At 41.7% G+C, this 20,758-nt stretch overlaps 1 protein-coding gene across 1 annotated transcript in view; it reads right to left on the reverse strand.

Moving 5' to 3' along the window:
• Nucleotides 1–20,549, reverse strand: part of TTC39B (tetratricopeptide repeat domain 39B) — a 90,682-nt gene extending 70,133 nt beyond the window's left edge. Inside the window, exon 1 of the mRNA XM_068422324.1 lies at nt 20,474–20,549. Within this exon, the coding sequence (XP_068278425.1) occupies nt 20,474–20,521 (48 nt within the window). The 5' untranslated portion in view covers nt 20,522–20,549. The remainder of the gene's footprint in view (nt 1–20,473) is intronic.
• Between the last annotated feature and the right edge of the window lie 209 nt (nt 20,550–20,758).

Genomic DNA, 20,758 nt, shown 5'->3' on the forward strand with positions numbered 1-20,758 from the left:
ACAAAAAACACCACAAAAAAACCCAAAGCAAAAATACTCACAAAAATTACATTTAATTAAAAAAGAACTAGAGCAGGATTGACATAGTTTGAAAACAAATGGTTATTTGGGAATATTAAAAACCTCTCTTGGTTGAAAGAACTGTAAAGACAAACACTTCGGACTTGATGAGTCCTTTTTTTACAGGCTATGCTGATCTAGTTTTTAAGAGGTATCTGATAAAACACACATTATTTTAAGAATTGAGTAAACAAGAGGAAAAGCAGCTGTCAGTGTAAGACTGTAAATGAATTTTTTTTTAACAGAATTTCTCCAAGGCTTCTTTCTGTTCAATACCATTTTTAATCAATACTCTCAAAACGAACGTAACGCTAATGAAATGTTCAGTCATAAAGAACTAGTGGAATACCAATCAGAATAACAAAAAATTCACTCCCTTTAAGTAACTGGGATCATTGAGTAAGTCAGTCTCAAATTAGGAGATCCACATGTAAAAATCAAAGAAATTATACACACAGGTTGAAGTCGTATTATGGAAAGCAACAATCCTAAGAAAGACTCAAAGGTCATTTTGACAAGAAATGAAATATTAATTCCTGTTGTTAATGTGATCCTTAAATTAACCTGTAAACAGTAGAAACCAGAAAGTTTTAGCATTCAACATCAAGAGGAAGAAAACTGTAAAAATTTGTATGTTCTTAGAGTTCAGCCTTCTCAAATGTCAATAAATATGTAAGATGACAGAAAAGATCCCATGAAAACAAGTCAAGAGGTAGAACACATGACTTATTGTAAGAGCTACCTAAAAGTTCAATCTTTTTGATTCACCAAATGCAGGACAGCAGAAGTACTTACTATCTCTGGCTCCTATAAACAAACTTACAGAAACAAAATCAGTACCAGGCAAAACTTCTTTGGTTTCTTGTAAACATTAGTTTTCATCATGCCTTTTTTCTGCTGCATCAAATTCACATTTTTCAGGTAGAGTGCTAACGCCCGGAGCACACCAGCAAGAATAACCACGGACACTGTCTTTCATGTCTCCAAATTAAGAATCCGAAAAGTACACAACATTACAGTTCAGCTAAGCACAAATTACTAGCTTCAACCCCAGCCAAGTTTCACAAAACTGATGGCTTTTGTTACCCAAGGAGCAATTAATTATCTGTAGTTCTGACATTACCCTATGGAGAATTTGTTGAAATCAACTCATAGGCTATGACTTCAGCCAAAGATGTTTTTACACTATCGAACTTACTGTCAGAATCCCTTTCATAAAATCAAAACAATAATGCACGTATAGATTCCTTTATAAGTAGTTTCTGAATACTGCTCTTTCCCAGTAAAAGTATGCTCATTCTCCCTATAACATAAAATACCTTCTTCATAGATTACATGGATTTGATCTTGTTGCTTGAACTAACACCTACCTGCCCTCCGTCCCCCTCACCCCCCAACCACTCCACTGAAGCATCAAATATCAGAAATGACTACTTCACAAAAAAGAATGATAGAGATGTATACCAGTGAGCTTGCATTGTTGTTAAGTTACAATAGTTCAGCTTGTAATACTTCTCAGTTAAAAATAAATACATTCAGCTAAAGAAATTGGTTTTTTTGATTCATCTGCAGTAAGAGAAGTAGGGTTAACACATCTACAAACTTCAAATAGAATCTGCACAAACTAAAAAAAAAAAAGTAATCCTGAGAACTTGACCTATGAAACATAATCTGTTGTGGACACCTTTCCTGCATACTAACAATTGGATGATTGTGTCACAGAATTCAACTGTTGCTTAAATGAGCCATGGCATGAGAAAACATTACCTAGAACTGCCTATTTTTCGAGATGTTAAGAGAGAAAGTAATTCTCAGCATTGCAGCAGGACCCAGAAACTAATGTGTCAGTTATCTTGAGTATTGATGTAAAGAATTAGTATTTTCATGAGCCAAATAACTTTCAGATTTCTTTTCATTTAAAAAATACAGATGATTTTCACTTCCTAATACTTATTCAGAACTCAAAGTACTTTGCACTACAAAAAGCTTAAAAATTGCAACTTTTTAGCTACCACTTTATTAGACTTGATGTAGTCATTTCTTATAGAAAAGAGCAGTCCGCTTTACAAACTAACAGAAACATAACCCGGGAATTAAACTGCATCTTAATGCTTATTGTCAAAAAAACCCAAACATATGAGGAAAAAGGCGGTTCAATGTTGTCTTGGCAGAGAAATGCCTTGGGGGAGTGGAGGGAGAAGACATCCCCAACCCTTCTTCATGCTTTATTTTCCACTGTGACACTGGATTCTGGTATTAACAATTCGTAGCCTAGGAACAGAAACACATGAAAAACAGTTGGTTCAAAGGGGAAGGAGATGATGCAGCTGTCACGAAAGATGAAAATTATTTCCCCTTCCCAGAGACAGAAATAGCCTTGAGGCAGCAAGAACTGAATTAAAATGCACAAGTTCTGTTCTACTCAGTACAAACAATTTTTACATGAAAACTAAAAAATGAAATTGATTTCGCTAAAGGGAAAAAACACACATATTTTTGTGCTTACATATTATTTCAAACTTATTGGTTTGAACTATGAATATAACCCATCTGCTTTTTAAAAATTCTTCTCAAGAATATTTGCATGGAGTATCAGTGTTTTTCCAGAGAGGTGACTGGACAGATTGGTGGCTGTTTTGGAGGAGCTATGTTTTGCTAGATGTTTTCCACTGCGAATGAAGAACCTCGGCTGTCAGAAGCCAAAGATCAAGCTCAATAATTCAGACTTACTCATTCTATCTCATCCACATAGAAGAGTATGCCACATTCAAGATCTTTACTAATATGGGTGACTTGGTTGGGAGTCATGCTTTAACAAAAAAAAAAACACACACCCCCAAAAAGAAAACAGGAGTTGGTAAGGTAGAATCCAGCTTTACTAGAAATTTGGTTAACTAAGGAGTTGCTGAACAGTTAGCAATCCAAAGAAACCTCAGTGTCATTCAGCTCAAAAATTAGATGTCAGTACCCACAAGAACTCAGGTTTCTCCATGACAGTCTGGAAAGCAGTGGCCTTTCAATGCAGCTGGTCACCCCAAAATTACCAGATGACATATGAAAATTGAGCCTTAAAAAATCCACCCTCTTTTTTTTACAGAGAACAGATGTTTGTAATGAAACCACCTGCCATAATTAAGTGCAACTAATCGACATGTTTTAAAAAGTGGACAATTCCTCCTTTGCCTTTGGCTGCATGCAAGCTGGACAATTCTTAAACAGCAAACCAGCCACACTGTATAAACCAGGACTGAGAATGACCATCAACTGAAGGATTACATTCAGCAATGTCAGTCGTCGGGGGTCGGACCAGTTAGATACCAGAGGGAGCAACGAGATGAAGGCTTTTCTGAACCTGCTTCTAAAGGCAGGGCACAAGGCAGTCACCCTTCAGTAAACTGACATTAGTCTCACTTGTCCTGAACACAACCAGCTGAGCTTGTGCTGTTTTAAACAACACCTCTCCCTCATGACTGAACAGTGCAAATAATCAGATTCAGTTACACACTCAGCAAGTAAAGGATCACAATATACTTCACTTTAATTGACATGCAAATGGCTGCTGTCAAGTTATTCATGTTCAGGTTCATATCCAACATTTTGCACATAAAAGCAAGAGTACAGTTTCAGTTAAAGTTGGCTGGATACCAAGCTGGCTTCCCTTACTGTTTACACTGGCACCTTCCTGCTATTTGACCTGCATTTGTTAGTTTGACCGGCAGTTGTTTTTGCACAAGGAGCACTTCTAAGAGGAAGAGGAATAGGGTAGCAGCATAGAACTTCACCGCTGCAATAAAGCTTTTTTTCCTCATTTTCAAATTAGTTGACCATCTTTCCTGTCTGTCTCACACACCGCCTTAGACACCCCTGACTCCAAAGGAGTGTCATGTAGGCTTATATTTGTTTGTGAATGGCATCAGGAAAGAAAAAAAAACAAAAACACAAACCACACCACAAAAAAAACCCACAAGCAAACAAAGAAACCACACACTCAATCAGGAGTTCCCAGTCCAGTGCAAAGCACCAGTACGAAGTACGCTCCTCAATGAAAATCTCTGCAGAGATTGTGTGCCACTATTTGTGTTCAATTTCATTGGACAAAACTGACTGCCAGGCAATTCTAAACTAAAAGGCACATACAAACAGATGCACCTTGGCTGGACACATCTTCCTTTTCATACTGTAGGAAGAGAGACTTGAGAAGAATGTGAAGGTGACTAAGGAGACTGATAAGGTAGAGACAATACACAACCATTCTTCTCAAGGCACTACACAAGGGAAGACACTGTAAGTTTGTCCTCTCTAGCCATCAGAAAGATTATTCAATCAAATTAATTCCTCTTGCAGCAGACATGCCTCTGAGTCTTGCAAGAACTTTGTGTCAAGCTCATTAAAGTTTTTATAAAAACTTCAGTGTCATCATTCAATTATTTCACAGAAATTACATAAAAACCCATTAAAATCAAAATGAACTTTAGTATGCTCTTTGTCATGTCTATAAAGTTGGTAAGACCCTTGTTACATCTTTCTAGACCTAATTCTTCTAATACATAACCATTCACCAGTAAGTACTAGGCATGTCTGTGTTTTCCAAGACACTGTATAAAGAATGAATGAGATTACCAGCTTCGTCTTTCAACAGCGGTAAGACTTTCCTACTTCCACCAATAAATATTTAGTAAACTTCTACCAGCTTCCAAAGAGACTATTCAGTCATTTTTTTTCATTAGAAGAGGTAAAGACACAATGAGAGGTTTCAGAGACACAAGCAAGGGTACTTTCAGACACTAACTGAAAGTACGGGGTCAGGGTAGAGCATGAGAGACAGAGTACATGTTTACTCTCTTAACTTGCTTGCATGAGCAACTTAAAAGTCACTAGCCTCCTTGCGACTCAAATCAAGCAGCTTGGTCTTATCAATTCTGGCAAAGTTAATATTTCACAGCTAGTGACATTTCACCCATTCCAGTTCAGAACTGGCCATCTCTTGCCAAGTTTAACTTTCCATGACTGGCTAATCGTCACAGAAACTTCAGGTCAGTCTAGACAAAGGATCACTAGACAGTTTGCTGTTAACAAAATGGTATCACTTCAAGAAATGATAGGATCCTAGTGCATAAGGAGGTAAGATGCCCACTTGCACTCATTTGAGTCAACACAACCTACCAAATAAAAAGCATAGCAGAATTAGAAGCAACAACAGACAATATAGCAAGATGTCTAATCCACTGTTGAAAGATTTTCAAGTTTGCTGACTCAAAATGATTCTCCATCAGCTGGAAAAGCAGCGAGCAGCGAATGAGAAAGAAAACAAATACCTTAAATCGCTTGTTCCATACAAAGGACCCTGGATGGGAAAGAACAGTATATGGTTAACTTTATCCTCTTCCTGCTTCCACATTAGATATGTTGCCACCATGACCTTTGATTGAACTGTCCAGCAAAAGCAGTTATTTCATGGTGAGTAAAAATATTTTCCATTGCTGTTTCATTATTTGAATGCTGCAGCTTCTATTTTTGCCCTGCTAAACTTCTTCATCAGTAAGTATTTGCTACTAAACCAACTTTTCAAAAATCTCAACTCCTTAGATGTCAAGAACAGTTTTATTCAGAACAAAAGACATAGAAATTATCCCTCCCCCAAACAAATACGTACTTTTTAGTGGGACTGCTGTTAGCTGCAACTGAACTGAACTGGGGACGCAGCTGATCAACATTAGAGACAGCAAAAGACTACAACCAACTAGTACTCAAGAATAGGGGGCTAAAGAACTGGGAGGTAAAGCATTGAGACAGTAGTAAACACAAATACCTAATGCTGAAAGGGATTATAAATCAATTTTAAAGGTTTTAAGGCACCAGTCAAAACATGTGGTATGAAAGAGAAGTCAGAATAGCTCTACCCTTCAAGCAATGTGAAAATATGCATATTTTTTGATAGGTAAGGCTTAATCTCATAAAAAAGTGCAGTAAGTCAAAAAGACTCTACAAAACTGCATTAACAAAAAAAAAAAAAATCTTTTCTGGTTTCGTAAAAGCCATGAATCAACTTGAGAGTTATCCTGAACTGAAGACCATCTTTCCAAAATACCTGGCTGCCATAACAAAGAACGAGTCACTGATTTTCTCCCAATTCCAGGGCTCAAAAGAGAAACAAATGCCATCACTTTCCCTAGATGAAAGGACATCAGCTATACTTTGATGGCGTAATGCTCAGCGCCACGGCTGTAGACTTTGGAATTCTTCTAGCATAATTTTTTTCAGGAAAACTGCGGTCTTACCTACCATGAAGAATTTCATAGCTGATACAAGGAGGCATTCTAAATATCTCATTTAAATGCAACTTCAGTTGTATGACAAGTTGAGACAAGATGAGACTTTCTCATCTCATTCACACAACAATGTGTTTTATGTTTTTTCTCTTTAAAAAAAAAAACGCACAAGCAGATTAGTCCAACCAGGAAAATGAGAACTGCTCAAGTCACAGCTATACTGAAATCTGCTGTAAAAAAGGATGGCGTGATCAGCATAAAGGAGTGCTGTCACTAAAGCATTCACGTCCCTCAGAGACAGGTTCTATTAGTGTTGCTTGGCATTTAGTACAACTGGAAGCAGTTTAAAGAACAGGACTCAAACAATTTCTTTTTAAATAATAATAAACTTGCAGTTTTATCGTGGTGTCATGACACACCAATAGCATATCTGAACACAATGTGAGGTCTCTGAAGCATAACATCAACTCTGCTTGTACCACGAAGAGAAAGTCATCTATGAAAGTACAAGCAAGAGGAGTATCAGTGCTTTACATCAGCTTGTAATTAGATAAAATTTTAAAAGCGTATAAGAATTACTAATAATATGTTCTCATCATTACAAAAGTTAGGATGCCTAGGACTGACAGAACTGCATAAGAGGTTTGTCACTGTTTTGTGGGTTTGTTTTAGAAATAACTATGCTAAAAAAAGTATTTGTAGTTGAGATCTAAATGCATTTACTAATCTTCCAAGCCCTTCTCCAAAGATCTTGTTAGCACACAACTGTTTCCAAGTTTCGATGAGGTCTCAAATTCCACAATCAAGTTTATGTTAAGCATAAGTAGCTTTCAGCAGGAAGCAGCAAAACTCCAGTACCAGTCTCTCTGTCCTCACCCCACAACATACCTGACTTTTTACCATGCTGAAAAAAAAAAATTTCACATAATTTTGTCTTTTTTTAAAAAAGAAGAATCTCACACATATCAGGATGGATCCAACAGAAAGGCATAGTGCGAGTCAAGCCGCAATTACAAACTGAGACTCAGTCTTGACTCAGCATAAGAAAGCAGTACACAATGGAGACCACTTCCAGGAAAGGAAAAAGGGTAAAATATAAAAGCTAAGTGGAAGAGCACATTGTTTTGTCCTCAACTTTACTAGGCAATTTCAAATAAGGATACTCGATGCTCACTGCTTCCATAGATTTCTAAAGATACCAAAAAAAAAAAAAAAAAATCCTAATTATGTAACAGGTTCATCGTGCACTTATTACAGACCTATCCAGACAAAAGCATCACCTCTTATGAATTACAGTTCCCCTGGAGGGATATTTTGACAGCGTTCCAGAATGCTTACCAATTACACCGTAATCAACAACCCTAAATAAGTCTCATTATAGAGGTCCCACCTTGGAACTGCTGATATTAATACTTTTCAGAGATGACCCCAAGCTGGGGAACAAACATGTTTACCTCATTGTCACGGTTTAAAGCTGGGCTGGCTATTAACCAGGTGGCAGATGCTCTCTGTTAACCCTCCCCCCCCCCCCCCCCAAGGGAAAGGGAAAGGGAAAAGGGAGAGAGACTTATGGGTTGGAAAGTTAAAACAGTTTTAATAAACTATAATAATGAAAAAGAGTATAATAACAATAATAGAAATAATCAAATATATACAAATATATACAAAACCAAGATCGAGAGCTTGGAAATCCTCCTTGGGCAGAGTTGCTCCCCCAGCATGGGCAGAGGGGAAAATGCAGTAGCTCCACCCAGCACGGGCAGAGGGCAAAATGCAATAGCTCTCTCTGCCATCACACCTGCAGGCTTTTAACTGGAAAATTGGCAAAGCTGGTACCAATCAGTGGGAGACAGGAGGGCCCCTCCCTCCTGGGCCCCACCTCCAGGAGGCAGTGGGTTAGTGATAAATAGGAAAGTGAGAATGACGTGTGTGGGATGGAATACCTCGTTGGTCAATCTTGGGTCACCTGCCCTGTCTGCTCCCCCCTGCAGCTGCGACCCCCCTTTGGCTCTTCACTCATAAGCAGTGAGGAATTTAGCAGTGACCTTGGTTTCTCTAAGACTAATTGGCCTGGTTTGGGCCAAACCAGGACACTCATATTAAAGATGACACAGTGCCAGCTTTGCCTATAACTAATCAAAAGAAGAAAAATATGAAAGGGACATTAATATGAGTATCTTGGGTATTAACCTCCTCCTTTCTCCCTCACATTAAATATCCTTTTGAGTACACAGCTGGTTACTCATGTGTACAGAATGCAACAGCAGTTGCTTCATATCTAGCACCACAAAGTTCTATTTTATAGTGAAAAGCAATTTAAGTGATTTTTTTTAACTGGTTCATTTCCTTTAAAAGAAGGTCTTGCTGCAATAACAGTAATACCAACAACCCTATTTACGACAATGTTGTTCTCATTACGGAACTTGAAAGTCTCTACGGATACCTTCTGATCCACCAGCAGCACTAACTACAATAACAAAACAGTAGAGCTTTAGAAGCCAACATTATCTACAGCTGGAAGAGTCTGTAATACAGGATTAAAGCAATGACTTTTGTCCAGAGCACACCTTTTTCCCCCAGTGCAAGACAGACAGGCCACCTTCCATCTCTCCTAGAAACAATCAGATTTTTTTCATTAATAGAAAAGCATCCTCTTAAGGACACAGCAACTTAGCTTCATTAGTAGTATAAAATTAACTAATTATTAGCTAATTTATACATGTGTTCTAGGAAGTTTGTCATCTTTCCACCAGAAAGGAAGCAAGACATACCAACACCTAACACAGAAATATAGTGTCACATTCAGACCAAGTGTCACATTAAATTACCCTAAGCAGAAACAAATCTTGACTAAACCAAGCAGTAAGCTAAAGTTAGTTCTTTCTAGGCTACTTACAGGAAAGTACAAAGAGAATACATTCTGATCTGAAGTTATGAGGATAACCCCCACCAAAAAAATGTCACAAGTAACACGCACCTTCAAATTTCACTAACATGAAGAGTTAACCTACTAATGTCCCCCTTAAGTTCTGTTAATGTGTCAAGTATCTATGGCTTTCCTTATTCAGTCAAGACTCATCCTACTTTAATTCTTCATCCAGCCTATCCCCAAGCGGAGCACTGTATACAGGCTGGGCGGAGAATGGATTGAGAGCAGCCCTGACGAGAAGGACTTGGGGGTGATGAGAAGCTCAACATGAGCCGGCAGTGTGCGCTTGCAGCCCGGAAGGCCAACCGCATCCTGGGCTGCATCAAAGGAAACGTGGCCAGCAGGTCGAGGGAGGGGATTCTGCCTCTCTACTCTGCTCTCTTGAGACCCCACCTGGAGTACTGCGTCCAGCTCTGGCGTCCCCAGCATAAGAAGGACATGGAGCTGTTGAAGCGAGTCCAGAGGAGGGTCACGAAGATGATCAGAGGGATGGAGCACCTCTCCTATGAAGACAGGCTGAGAGAGTTGGGGCTCTTCAGCCTGGAGAAGAGAAGGCTCCAGGGACACCTTATAGCAGCCTTCCAGTACCTGAAGGGGGCCTACAGGAAAGCAGGAGAGGGGCTTTTTACAAGGGCATGTAGTGATAGGATGAGGGATAACAGTTTTAAACTGAAAGAGGGTAGATTTAGGTTAGATATTAGGAAGAAATTCTTTACTGTGTGGGTGGTGAGACACTGGAACAGGTTGCCTAGAGAAGCTGTGGCTGCCCCCTCCCTGGCCGTGTTTAAGGCCAGGTTGGACGAGGCTTTGAGCAACCTGGTCTAGTGGAAAGGTGTCCCTGCCCGTGGCAGGGGGGTTGGAACTAGATGGTCTTTAAGGTCCCTTCCAACCCAAACCATTCTATGGTTCTATGATTCTACCTCCTTGGGCATTGCAGGCAGCTGCAGGATCCAGAAAAGAGGCACCGAATAGACTACATGGGTGCACTGAACACAGAATGCATTTCCCCACATAGAAGTCATACCATTTACTTATGCACTAAAGCTTGTCAGAAAGGTGCAGTTTCCCCCACCCCCGCCATGCACACTCTCTGTACAGCTTACTGATGTCATGGAATTTATCGCCTTTGGAAGTTCTTGCTGGAACGTAATAACAAGGACAGAGTAAATACACAGTTATTACCAGATTTGTCACTTCTTCTGCCCAAAGGGTCACTTTACCACAAATGTAAGGTTACAGTACGTCAATGCCTCTGGGCAACTGCTCACACACACACCCCCTCCTCCTGAGAGGGTTATAGCACTCTTTTGGCACTTTGCGTTGCATACTCACAGGCAGTCAGAGCACTGGTTCCTTTACACCAAGTGCACTGCAGCAAGTGTCCAGTGAACTGGCTATCATGACTTACGCTGTGCAAAAGGAAACCCCACATTACTGCACGGTCCAATCTAAAGCACTGAACCCCTGCACACCGCTTCCTCCCATCAGATCAGCACCCAGAGATGTAAAAACAGAAAAGCCGAACCCGTTATACAAGGGGTAGAGTCCTTTTAACTATGGAAGGAGAAGTATCAGCCAGACAATTATTCCAGGCTGCCAGGGAACTACTTATGTCACAATTGATCTCTGCCCGATTCTGGTATCCGTATCCATTTTCACTATAGCCCACAGTTATTACATGCTAGACAGTTTTTATTAATTTCTGGAGGCTGTTGCAAAATTTTTTGAAATCTCACATATAACTTTTTAATTACTTCTTCAGACCATGCAAAAAGGACTTACCAAAGGGCAAGATTTCAAAGTAAGAAATACACAATTTAGGCCAATTTCTGCAACTATTGAAACATTAAGTTCAGTAGTTTCCAGAACTCACCTACATAATTTAAAGACACCAGCTGCTACTGTAAGGTATTATCTACACAGATACAAACCATAAAACTCATAAGAGTTTACCTTCCCAGCATTAAACTGCATGCTCTATTGCCCCTACAGCACAGAACAAAGCTAAAACAAACACAAAAGACCAAACACAAAACTTTGTATTTTACCCTGTGCAACGTGCTCTGGGGGAACCTGCTTTGGCAGGGGGTTGGACTAGATGATCTCCAGAGGTCCCTTCCAACCCCAACCATTCCGTGACACTGTGACTTCAGTCAAGGACAAGAGGAGTGTGTTTCAGAGACAACTAAGAAGGCAAGCCCTGTATCCTGGGTTGCATCAGAAGATACAACCTCAGCTTCCCCTTCTTGCACTCCACCTGTCCTTCTAACAGCAGAGGAATTCCACAAACGCAAAGCAACACACACCAGGAAAGTTATGTGGGTTTAAAAAAAAACCCAAAACCAACGCAAAACGTTAACAACACTGGAAAAGTCAGCTCTTTCAGGGATGTCAGGTGAGTTCCCTTCTCTGCTCCACCGAATGGACACGCACACGTAAACTAACAGGAATCTGAGGCAACTGCAGATCACATTGGCCAAGGGGGGCTGCTTTCGTAGGGAAACTAGCTAAAATGGACCATAAACTACATTGCATGGATGCAACTCTTAAAGCATTCAGAGAAAGCAGATAAGCCCCTTCCTAATACCCCATCTCTAGTCCTTGTCCCCACGCTCTTTTTTTTACTACTCTTTCAGTTGTGCCAGTGCAGTTACCTTTGACGATACACCTGTAAGCTGAACAACCTAGCTGATTCAGCATGACACCCCAAAAGCAAGCCACCACGGACACAGAGCTGTACAGTCCAGTAACTACTTGCCTATTTTCCCTTATAGACACGAACATCCTCCTTTTCACTCAGGCACATCGCTACCTAAAGCTGCAAGCTCACTTTCTGACTACCTCAATGTAAAAGCTCGCAACAAGCACTAATTCAGAAAGCAGTTAGAAGGAGTCCTCCACAGTGGAACTCTGAACTGCAGAAGAGAATAAATACAGAGCATGACTTCCAGAAGGATCCTCCTACCGGGGACCTGATTTGTGTGTGACATTGGCATGACTCTATACTTCTGTTTCCAGTTCACAAAAAAGCACGAAGTTGGGACAATTTGCATTTACTTTGCATGTCCACTCCGAACATACCCCTTAATTGACTCAAAGGGAAGATAAAAATCCCACCATTCAAACAAGCGAAATGGACTTCCACACAGCCCACCATAATATTTATTTTTACTCAGACCTTAACACTCCTTTGATGTCCACTTCCTAAGAAATATGTTCACTCTGAAACTTAAACTACATAACTTGTGCCATCCCTTCTACTCAGCATGACTTGAATCTACATAGTTCACATTTAGCAGAAGTCACAGCACTTTGGCAAAGTGTCAGACTAGCCATTCCATCTTCTAGAAGTGACTGGCCATGAGCTACCTTGTCTTTTGCACTGATAGAGGGAGCTATAGCCATATATAGCTCTTTAATCCAAATTACATTAAAAGACACAGACACTGAGCTGTTGCTGAATCTCTCTTTCCCAAGGTTTTAAAGAGACTTTGCTTAGGGTCAGTAGAACGCAGCTTAACACAGCCAGCTACTTCAGTGGTGTCAAGTAGCAGTACACAGGCAGATACATTTAACTGGATTTTCCAGAGTTGCACATGTTTTTCATGCTAAGACACTCCATCTGTACAAGGAACAGATTTAGATATTCTTTAATACGACATTTAAGCCACTGAGTCTTACCTTAAAGTTCTTCCTCTGGTCCAAGTCACACACTTAAATTTAGCTAAACTGCTTTGTCTCCATTAGTTCCTATGCTTTTCACACTTCCCTTGACAAAGAACATAATAATTAATGATTGTATAATAATTAATGATATGTATGATAAAGACGTAAGGATATGATAATTAGATAAAAATGGCTCAAACACTCCCCACCCCGTCCCTGTTCTCCATCAATGCAGTTAACAGGATTACTTTTCAAAATATTTTCCTTGCTGGGAAGGCCCTAACAAACTGTACTTCATAGAGTATTCAGTTATGCTACAATTTATTAAAAAAGAAGTCAAGAAACATCATTAAGCTTCACAGCACCTACTGTGACTCTTTTCAAAGTCATGATGTGTAACTGTTTTCATGACAAATTATTGTCTCCCCAAATTAAAGTGGTAAAGTTTTGTAGAGAACGTGGAATACTTAAGTTTTTGACACGTTTCTTCAGCACCTTCTAGCCAGGTGAGCTACAAGAACCCCAAAAATCTGCGTAAACTTGCCTCATCTAAAAAGCCTCTTTACCAAAGCCACAACAAGTAATTTTACATCTCCGCAGTATTTTCAGCGGCAAGCTCAGGTTTTGCCACAGGACCTTAGAATAGTCATTTAACAGTGAATTACTATTCATACTTCTTTTAAATAAAATTAAAATATTAAATGAAAAAAGTAATTTGCTCCAGCCCTGGCAGCTTACTAAGTCTGCAGAAAAGGGAAAAAATAAAATGACAGAGAGCAAGTTTAGCTAGCTGCCCCACTGGATTGGGTATCAACAGTCCTAATGGAGAGAACATCTTCTTTCTAGTCCACTACTTCTTGGTGAAAATAAAAGCCAGTGTGACATACTCTACTTTTTATAATCAGCTAAAGCTAATAAGAATATTTCTTCTTTCTTCTGGCCACCTACTACTAGTTACAGCCAAGTATTACTACTGACCTACTAAACACTACACTTCTTAGAACAACCAGTACTGCCAACAGGTGCTAGACACAGAAATTACTGTCCTCAGAAACAGGTTTCCTCCAAACTTCCTCTCTGTTTTGATGACAGACTGTCCTTGTACATCCTCCAGTAAGAGGATTTCTGGAGAGCAAGATGATGCGCGTGATGCTGACTCCTGGGGATGAGAAGAAATCAAAGCATTGCTGCTCACCTAAACACTATCTTGCAAAGTTTATTTACTATATTGCACAGTGAATGCGTAAGAGAAGTGGAATAAAAACATGATACGTTTGTCACATCATGAGAAAAAAATATCACTGGTACCAAGGTCTGAGGTATTAGATTATCTTGCCTTACGATGTGGTAATAGTGTTGCTTCCTTATTCCAGAATAAGATGGCAGGCAGGTCTTCACTTGCCTGATAAGAAAATCTTGCTTTTAGCACCTGGTGTTTGGGCATAAGCCCACAGGTCTGTGATATTTACTCACTCTTCACTTAGCTTAAGTGTTTTTTGAACCTGAGAGGGCTTAGAAAAGCAGTAGAATAAATTTTTAGCACTCACACACAAATTCTTACGTTTCTGACCATCTAAGCAGACGCCTGAGCATCTATGGCACAAGCGTCTTGGACATGTCCAGGCTCTAACCAGAACACACATCAACAGCCACACAGATCCACCTCTGAAAACAAATTCTCAGGTCTCCAGCTGCATGATTTTGCTCTCTTTTCAGAATGAGAGCTGTGATCCACCATTTCTGCTCCCTGAAGTAAAATATTGTTTCTACTAATCTAGAAGCAGCAGCATGCGTGAAAATCACTGCCTACCAGACAGATGTGGTCTGTCAGGCTGTATTCCTGCCAGCCTGTTGCCAGCAACCATGATCTTATCTCCACCTTCTGTGCTGGTGCCACACAGGACAAGAAAGCCCTATTACTTATTTGAAACTTCCCTTGTTATTGAAAGTCCTTTTGGTTAGGTAAGCTCTAGGAGACTTACTTAACAAAACAGGAGGCATAAGACCATACACGCTTATCACCTACTCATGTTGACTCATCCTGGTCCATGCTGCTATGTAACGTGTGGTCTGCCAAGAAGCAATTAAGTTCCTTTTCTCTTTCAACATGCAACCTCTTTGCCAAGAGAGGAGCCCAACAAGAACCTTTATGCAAGCCAAGTCATTGACTTCTAGCAGTTCCAACAAGCCCACCAGGTCTAGAGGTTTTTCCAAGCACATTGGCACCAAAATGTCAACAAAGAAAGAACATACATTTGCAGAACCAAATGTGCTTCCACAAAGTCGTAACTTTCACACAGATTTACTGGAACTACGAGAAGCAATCCATCCCCCTTTAAGCTTATGTATGAAGCAGAACTGTCTCTCCATATAGCTTTCAGCTACAATTACCAAGACAGCTGTACCTGTAAGGACAGCAACATCAAAGTAAAGGCTTCATTAAAAGATATTAGAAAAAGATGCTGCTTTCCACAACAGAACAGCAGCAGTTCAATACACAAAGAAAAACCAAAACCTTAAGAAAAAAAAGCTGACTCTTTCTTTTTGTTCAACTTTTTTTCCATCTATATACAAAATAAATATTACCACCTCGCCCTCCCTCCCCAAAAAAACCACAGGAGAAGTAAAGGCAAATTATAACAGACAAACAAATTCACTTCACAGGTGCTTAGCTCTCCCAGAAGTTCATCTGTCAGCTCTTCCTCCCTAAGAGGCATCTGGTGCTTTCCACAGTAACCCCACCTTTTCCCACACCCCCTGTATCTTTTATCCCTCACTCTGAGGAGGAACAGCACACTGATTAACCAAAGTGAACATTAAATAAGAAAGTTTAATTGGAACATGTTACATAGACTTCCTTTTCCCCTCCAGGAAACCGATAAAGACTTAAGTCACACTTTTTTTTATCTACCTGGCTTTCAAATACGGTCACAGTCAACCAAGGGGCTCAAATGGATGAACGAAGCAAGCTCTAGGAAGCCAAATAAGAAATAGGAAAAAATGAACAATAAAAATTAGCCATCTCAGAACAACATAGGTAATAGAAAATTGGAGTACACATCCTTACCTCGAATAGGTGGTCACAAGGAAAAATTATATGTACCTCTCAACAGGTACACTCATGGGTAAAACAAAGTTTTATTTGAAATAAAGAACCTCAGAACCTTGGAAACAGAGTCAGCAACCTAATTTTGTTTAATAAAGAAGTAACTACTACTCATGCTTAGTCTTCCCATGCTCCTTTTCTCATCTGTGCTGCTGAAATAGCTTGCCCCTCATCCTAGATGTAAATGTGCTCTGACAGTAGGAAAGGCTAAAACAGGAACAGGAAAAACATGAGCTGTGGGCCAAAGCACAAGCCTTGGGAATAAGCTGACAAAAAGAGTTCAAATTTTATGTTCTTCAGTTTGAGCAAGATCTACTTTCCAGACAGACAAAACCATACAAATCAGATTAGGATGTTTTAAAAACAGCCACCCTTCATGAGAGGAAGTGCCCTCACTTCCCCTTCCCAACTTATTCTTCATTTTTAAGGTGAAATAGGTACTATAGTGGCTTGTTTGCAGCTTCTCAAAGTCTCCAGGGGAGCACAGCTACCACTGTTTCTCACTACTGAGACTCTTCTTCCAGGGCTGGAATTACCAAACAAAACTCGTAAAGAGTCCTCAGTGTAAATATGAAAGAGAGAAGACCCAGTGCTGAACGTTCTATAATGTATTCTAAAGTACATTATTATATTAAGCTACTGGTGGAAAGAAGCACACCACTAGCAAGTTCTTTGATCATAAGCGCAGCAGCAGCTGCAGCAGTGGATAAAAAGCTTGAGTACTTAACTGAGTACTGACCACTACTAAATAGCTTTTGAGCTAAAGACGATGCTAGTTTCATTCTGATATTAGCCCTGAAGATAAACTGTCCAGGCTGATAAAGCCAGCCTATACCGTGTTTGTTCCTGCTTGGGCAGTTCAAGAGAGTACAGTACGTTTCATCAGACCTTCATTACCTAAATTTTCCTTAATTGGTTAGTTTAGAGCTGAGGCAGAGATTAGCTGAATTGGCCAAGCTGTCCTTAATACAAGCCTTAGAGTCAACCACAGCAAGGGCACCAAATCACTTCCAGATCTGTGTATAATCCTTAAGTCTGGCTGACTGTGGCCAAACAAGGCATTTTTTTAGCATGTAGATGCTTCAATCCTTTCTATCTGGCCACAGCCTTCACATGCACCAAGGCCAAGGTTGGGTTTGGGTTTTTTTTAAACCAAACATGGATAGGGAATCCCCAAGTAACCAATTAAGCTGGCTTTAGGACTTTGAAAAACCAGGGCAGCACAGAGTGAACTCAATGGGAAGCAGATCTGGCCCACTATTTTAAGTAATCTTTAGACAGTGAGGGGGGAGAAGGCTTAAAGTTTTTCTCGAAGCCTCTGCAGTGGTTGGGAGTGCTATTTTGCCCTTAAAGTTAAGCATATCTGTCCTAGATTTGCAACCTGTTCCAAACGAATACTAGTATGAGTACTTTTAGTAAGTGAATTCAGTGTCATACAGTGGTTTAAGTGTCAATGGCATATCACATTCTGAGTTCACAACTGGGCACACCACAGGTGGGCACCTTCACTCTAAGCATGCAGCACCCAGGTTAACTGCTTCCTAGTAGAGGGTGACCACATGCACTCTCACACCCGGGAAGCAATGCTACACAGGAAAATCACGAGTTTAATAACCATTTGTTTTCCCAGATGAGCATACTCATAATACAATCTCATTAATACAGCCTCTTAGGCATAGGTCTCCAATTCCTGTTATCTTTTTTTTTTTAAAAAAAAAAAAAAAAACAAACACCAAAAAAAAACCAAAAAACCACTGGACTACTACACTTGCATTAGCTGGGCAAAAAAAACCCCAAAGACTTATTTACACTTCATACCACTTCCTCGCCACGCCCACTGGAAAGCCACAGCTGTAGGACAATGAGGCACAAATCAACAAAAAAATTAAATATAGATAAACATGGCATCTGGCACTTCCCTTAGCTGCAAGAAGCATATGGAAAACCAAATTTTATTCATCAGAGACAACAGCAGGGGTCAGCTACCTGCTACCTTAAGCTTGGACTTTAGAAGCAGGATTCTTGCTGGTCAATGTCCTGTCAAGTAGTAAACAGCTTCAAGGTTTAGCTTAACATACCCTTTTTCAAAGCTTCAGGGATGAACAAGTATTCACAAGTCCCTGCAAAGCAAAATTCTACACTAAAAGCTATGTTCATATAGTACTAAACATACACACTTAAATCAGGAAGCAGAGTTCCCATCTGCCATGTTCCATGTAAACAATATTATTTAGACGCATGCAGCTCTTAAGAACAAAGCTAAGAGTAATGTTCCCCAACTTCAGTTTCCCCACATCATAACCTTTGCAAACACTTAAAAAAAAAGAAAAAAAAAAAAAAGATGAGACACTAAAAAACAACCGCCTCACGCACAAAGTGCTGAAATCACATCCAGCTTATTAGGAAACAGATTGTAGCAAACGTGTAGGCAAAGGCAGCCTAGAGTGGTCTGGAGAACTTCTGTTACAGAAGCAGTAACTTTCCCCAAGATCAAGCCACCACCTGCCCTCCCTTCCAGAACTCTGGGTTCTCACCAGGAAAAATCCAAGCACTCACTCTGTTGCCAATTCTGGCCTGTTTCAGACTCCAGAGAATCAAGCACCAGTCTCTGCAAAGAGCATAAGGTCTTTCGAGCTCATCTGGAGAAAGCTTTGCACTTTTTGCACACTATTACTCAAATAAAGCCTCTTCCATGTGCTTTTATGCCTACCTTTCTGTTTGTTTGCATGGCAGCTTCTTTTCCTCCAATCAAGCATTGACACTTAACAGCAAACTCAGTGAAGAATATTCTTCCCTATTGTTCACACAGGGCAGCAGGGCTACAACTAAGTTGCAAAATACCTGTTTTAACAATTGTGAATTTCAACTACTCACCTACTGAGAGCAGCAAGAGTTTGTTAATAACTTGTTCTGACCGGCACTACTCCTTATATCTGAAACAAAACTCAGCTCCGCAGAGATCACTCTATGATTTTGCAGTGATTGATTCATTCCAGCATACAATGAGATCTAAGCATTTCACATCCTCTTCACATTATGCCTCCACACTACAACCTTAGGAAGTAGCAACTTGCATAGCACGCTCTGAAATACAGACTAGTATACATCCCCACCTTCCAACTGAGACAAAGAACAAGCTGGTTTTTATCATGTCTTCCAAGAACGGCTTCTGCAACTGCCAAATAGAAAACATGAGGATTCAACCGAACTCCACAGCATACCAAGTCCGACATATACATTTCAGTTGCCCTGCTGCATGAAACACTGCCTCACCTCAGAAACAGGGCACTGGTTACATGACTGCTTTCAAAATTCATCCTAACAAGCTTTTAAAAAACAAAACAAAAATCCAACTATTACATAATCATATGATGCATAAGTTTCATTCAACAAAATTCAGCCAGAGGCACGCTTTACAAATCTTTTTGAAGAAGCTGCTGAATGTACACAACGCTAAAATCATTCATTTTAGACTGTACGGTGAGAAATCAAGTCAATATTCCCGCACAGGCATACCAGGACTGCGACATACTGTGTTCAAAAGCACCCTCCAGCTGAAACTGCCTTAGTTTTGCAGTACCCTTCTCAAAAGCTAGTCTAGGAGATCCCTCACTATTACCAGCTTTCAGAGAGGCGTCGTCAACGAATTCTGCTGTTGCATTTTTTCCGAACCGAGAGGATTCAAAGAAAATCTAAAAGTTCAGGTGATCGTTTTAAGGTGTTTGTGTCTGGGCTGTTTAAAGGACCTTTAAGAAAACAACAGGGAAATTATAAACTCCGGTCTATTACGCCTCTTACATCAACTGCAGTTCTGCCTGATTTCGCTTCCCGGACGCAAGACCTGCCCGACCCGCCCATGGAAGTCCCCACGCACACGGGGCCCGCCCAGGAGGCGCCAACGCCCCCCGTGCGACCCAGCGGAACGCGGAGGCGCAGCTGCACCGGACTGCGCGCAAGCCGCCCGCGCACCTGCCGCGCGCGGCCCCTGCCCTGCGCGGCAGATGCGCGGGGGGCCGCGCCGCCCGCCGCCGGCAGGAACGCGCACCGGAGAGGCGACGCGGCAAACTCTCACGGAGCAGCGGAGGAGCGCGGCGCTGAGGCGGAGCTGGGCTGAAAGGAAAAAAAAAAAAAAAAAAAAGAAAAAAAAAAGAAAAAATAAAACGCGGGCGGCGGGGGGTGCGGGAAACGGTTGCCCGCGGCCCCGCCGCCGGGACAACTTTCCCCAACTCCCGGCGGCTCCTCGCCCCGCCGCCGGCCGGGCCTGCCCCGGGAGGAGGCGGCTGCCCGGCCGCCTGCCCGGCCCCAGCGCGGCGGCAGGTGGGCTATCGGGATGCCGGCGGAGCCGGGCCCCCCGCCCGCGCCTCCCGCCGCCGCCGCGCCGGCAGGGAACGACGGACCGCTGCCCGCGCGCCCGGAGCCCTCTCGCCGCCTCCCTCCGGTTACCTCCTCGCCGCCGCCGCTCTCCTCCGTGCCGTTCCCTACGCTCGCCATGTTCCCGCTCCGCTGCCCGCCGCGCCGGGATGACGGCGGCCGCCGCGCCCCGTCCCGCTCCCCACCGCTCGGCGGTGGCCCCCGCCCCCCGCACTTCCCGGCCGCCCCCGCTCGGCCGTGCCCGGTCCCCGGGCCCGCCGCCTGCCCCCCGCCGCGTCCGTGCCGCCCCGCGTCCTCCACCTCCTCCCTGCCCCAGCCCGGCCGCCCCACAACTCCGGTGGCCGCGCCCCCTCATTT

This window comes from Nyctibius grandis, chromosome Z, assembly GCF_013368605.1.
Source record: "Nyctibius grandis isolate bNycGra1 chromosome Z, bNycGra1.pri, whole genome shotgun sequence".
NCBI classification, from domain to species: Eukaryota; Metazoa; Chordata; class Aves; order Nyctibiiformes; family Nyctibiidae; genus Nyctibius; species Nyctibius grandis.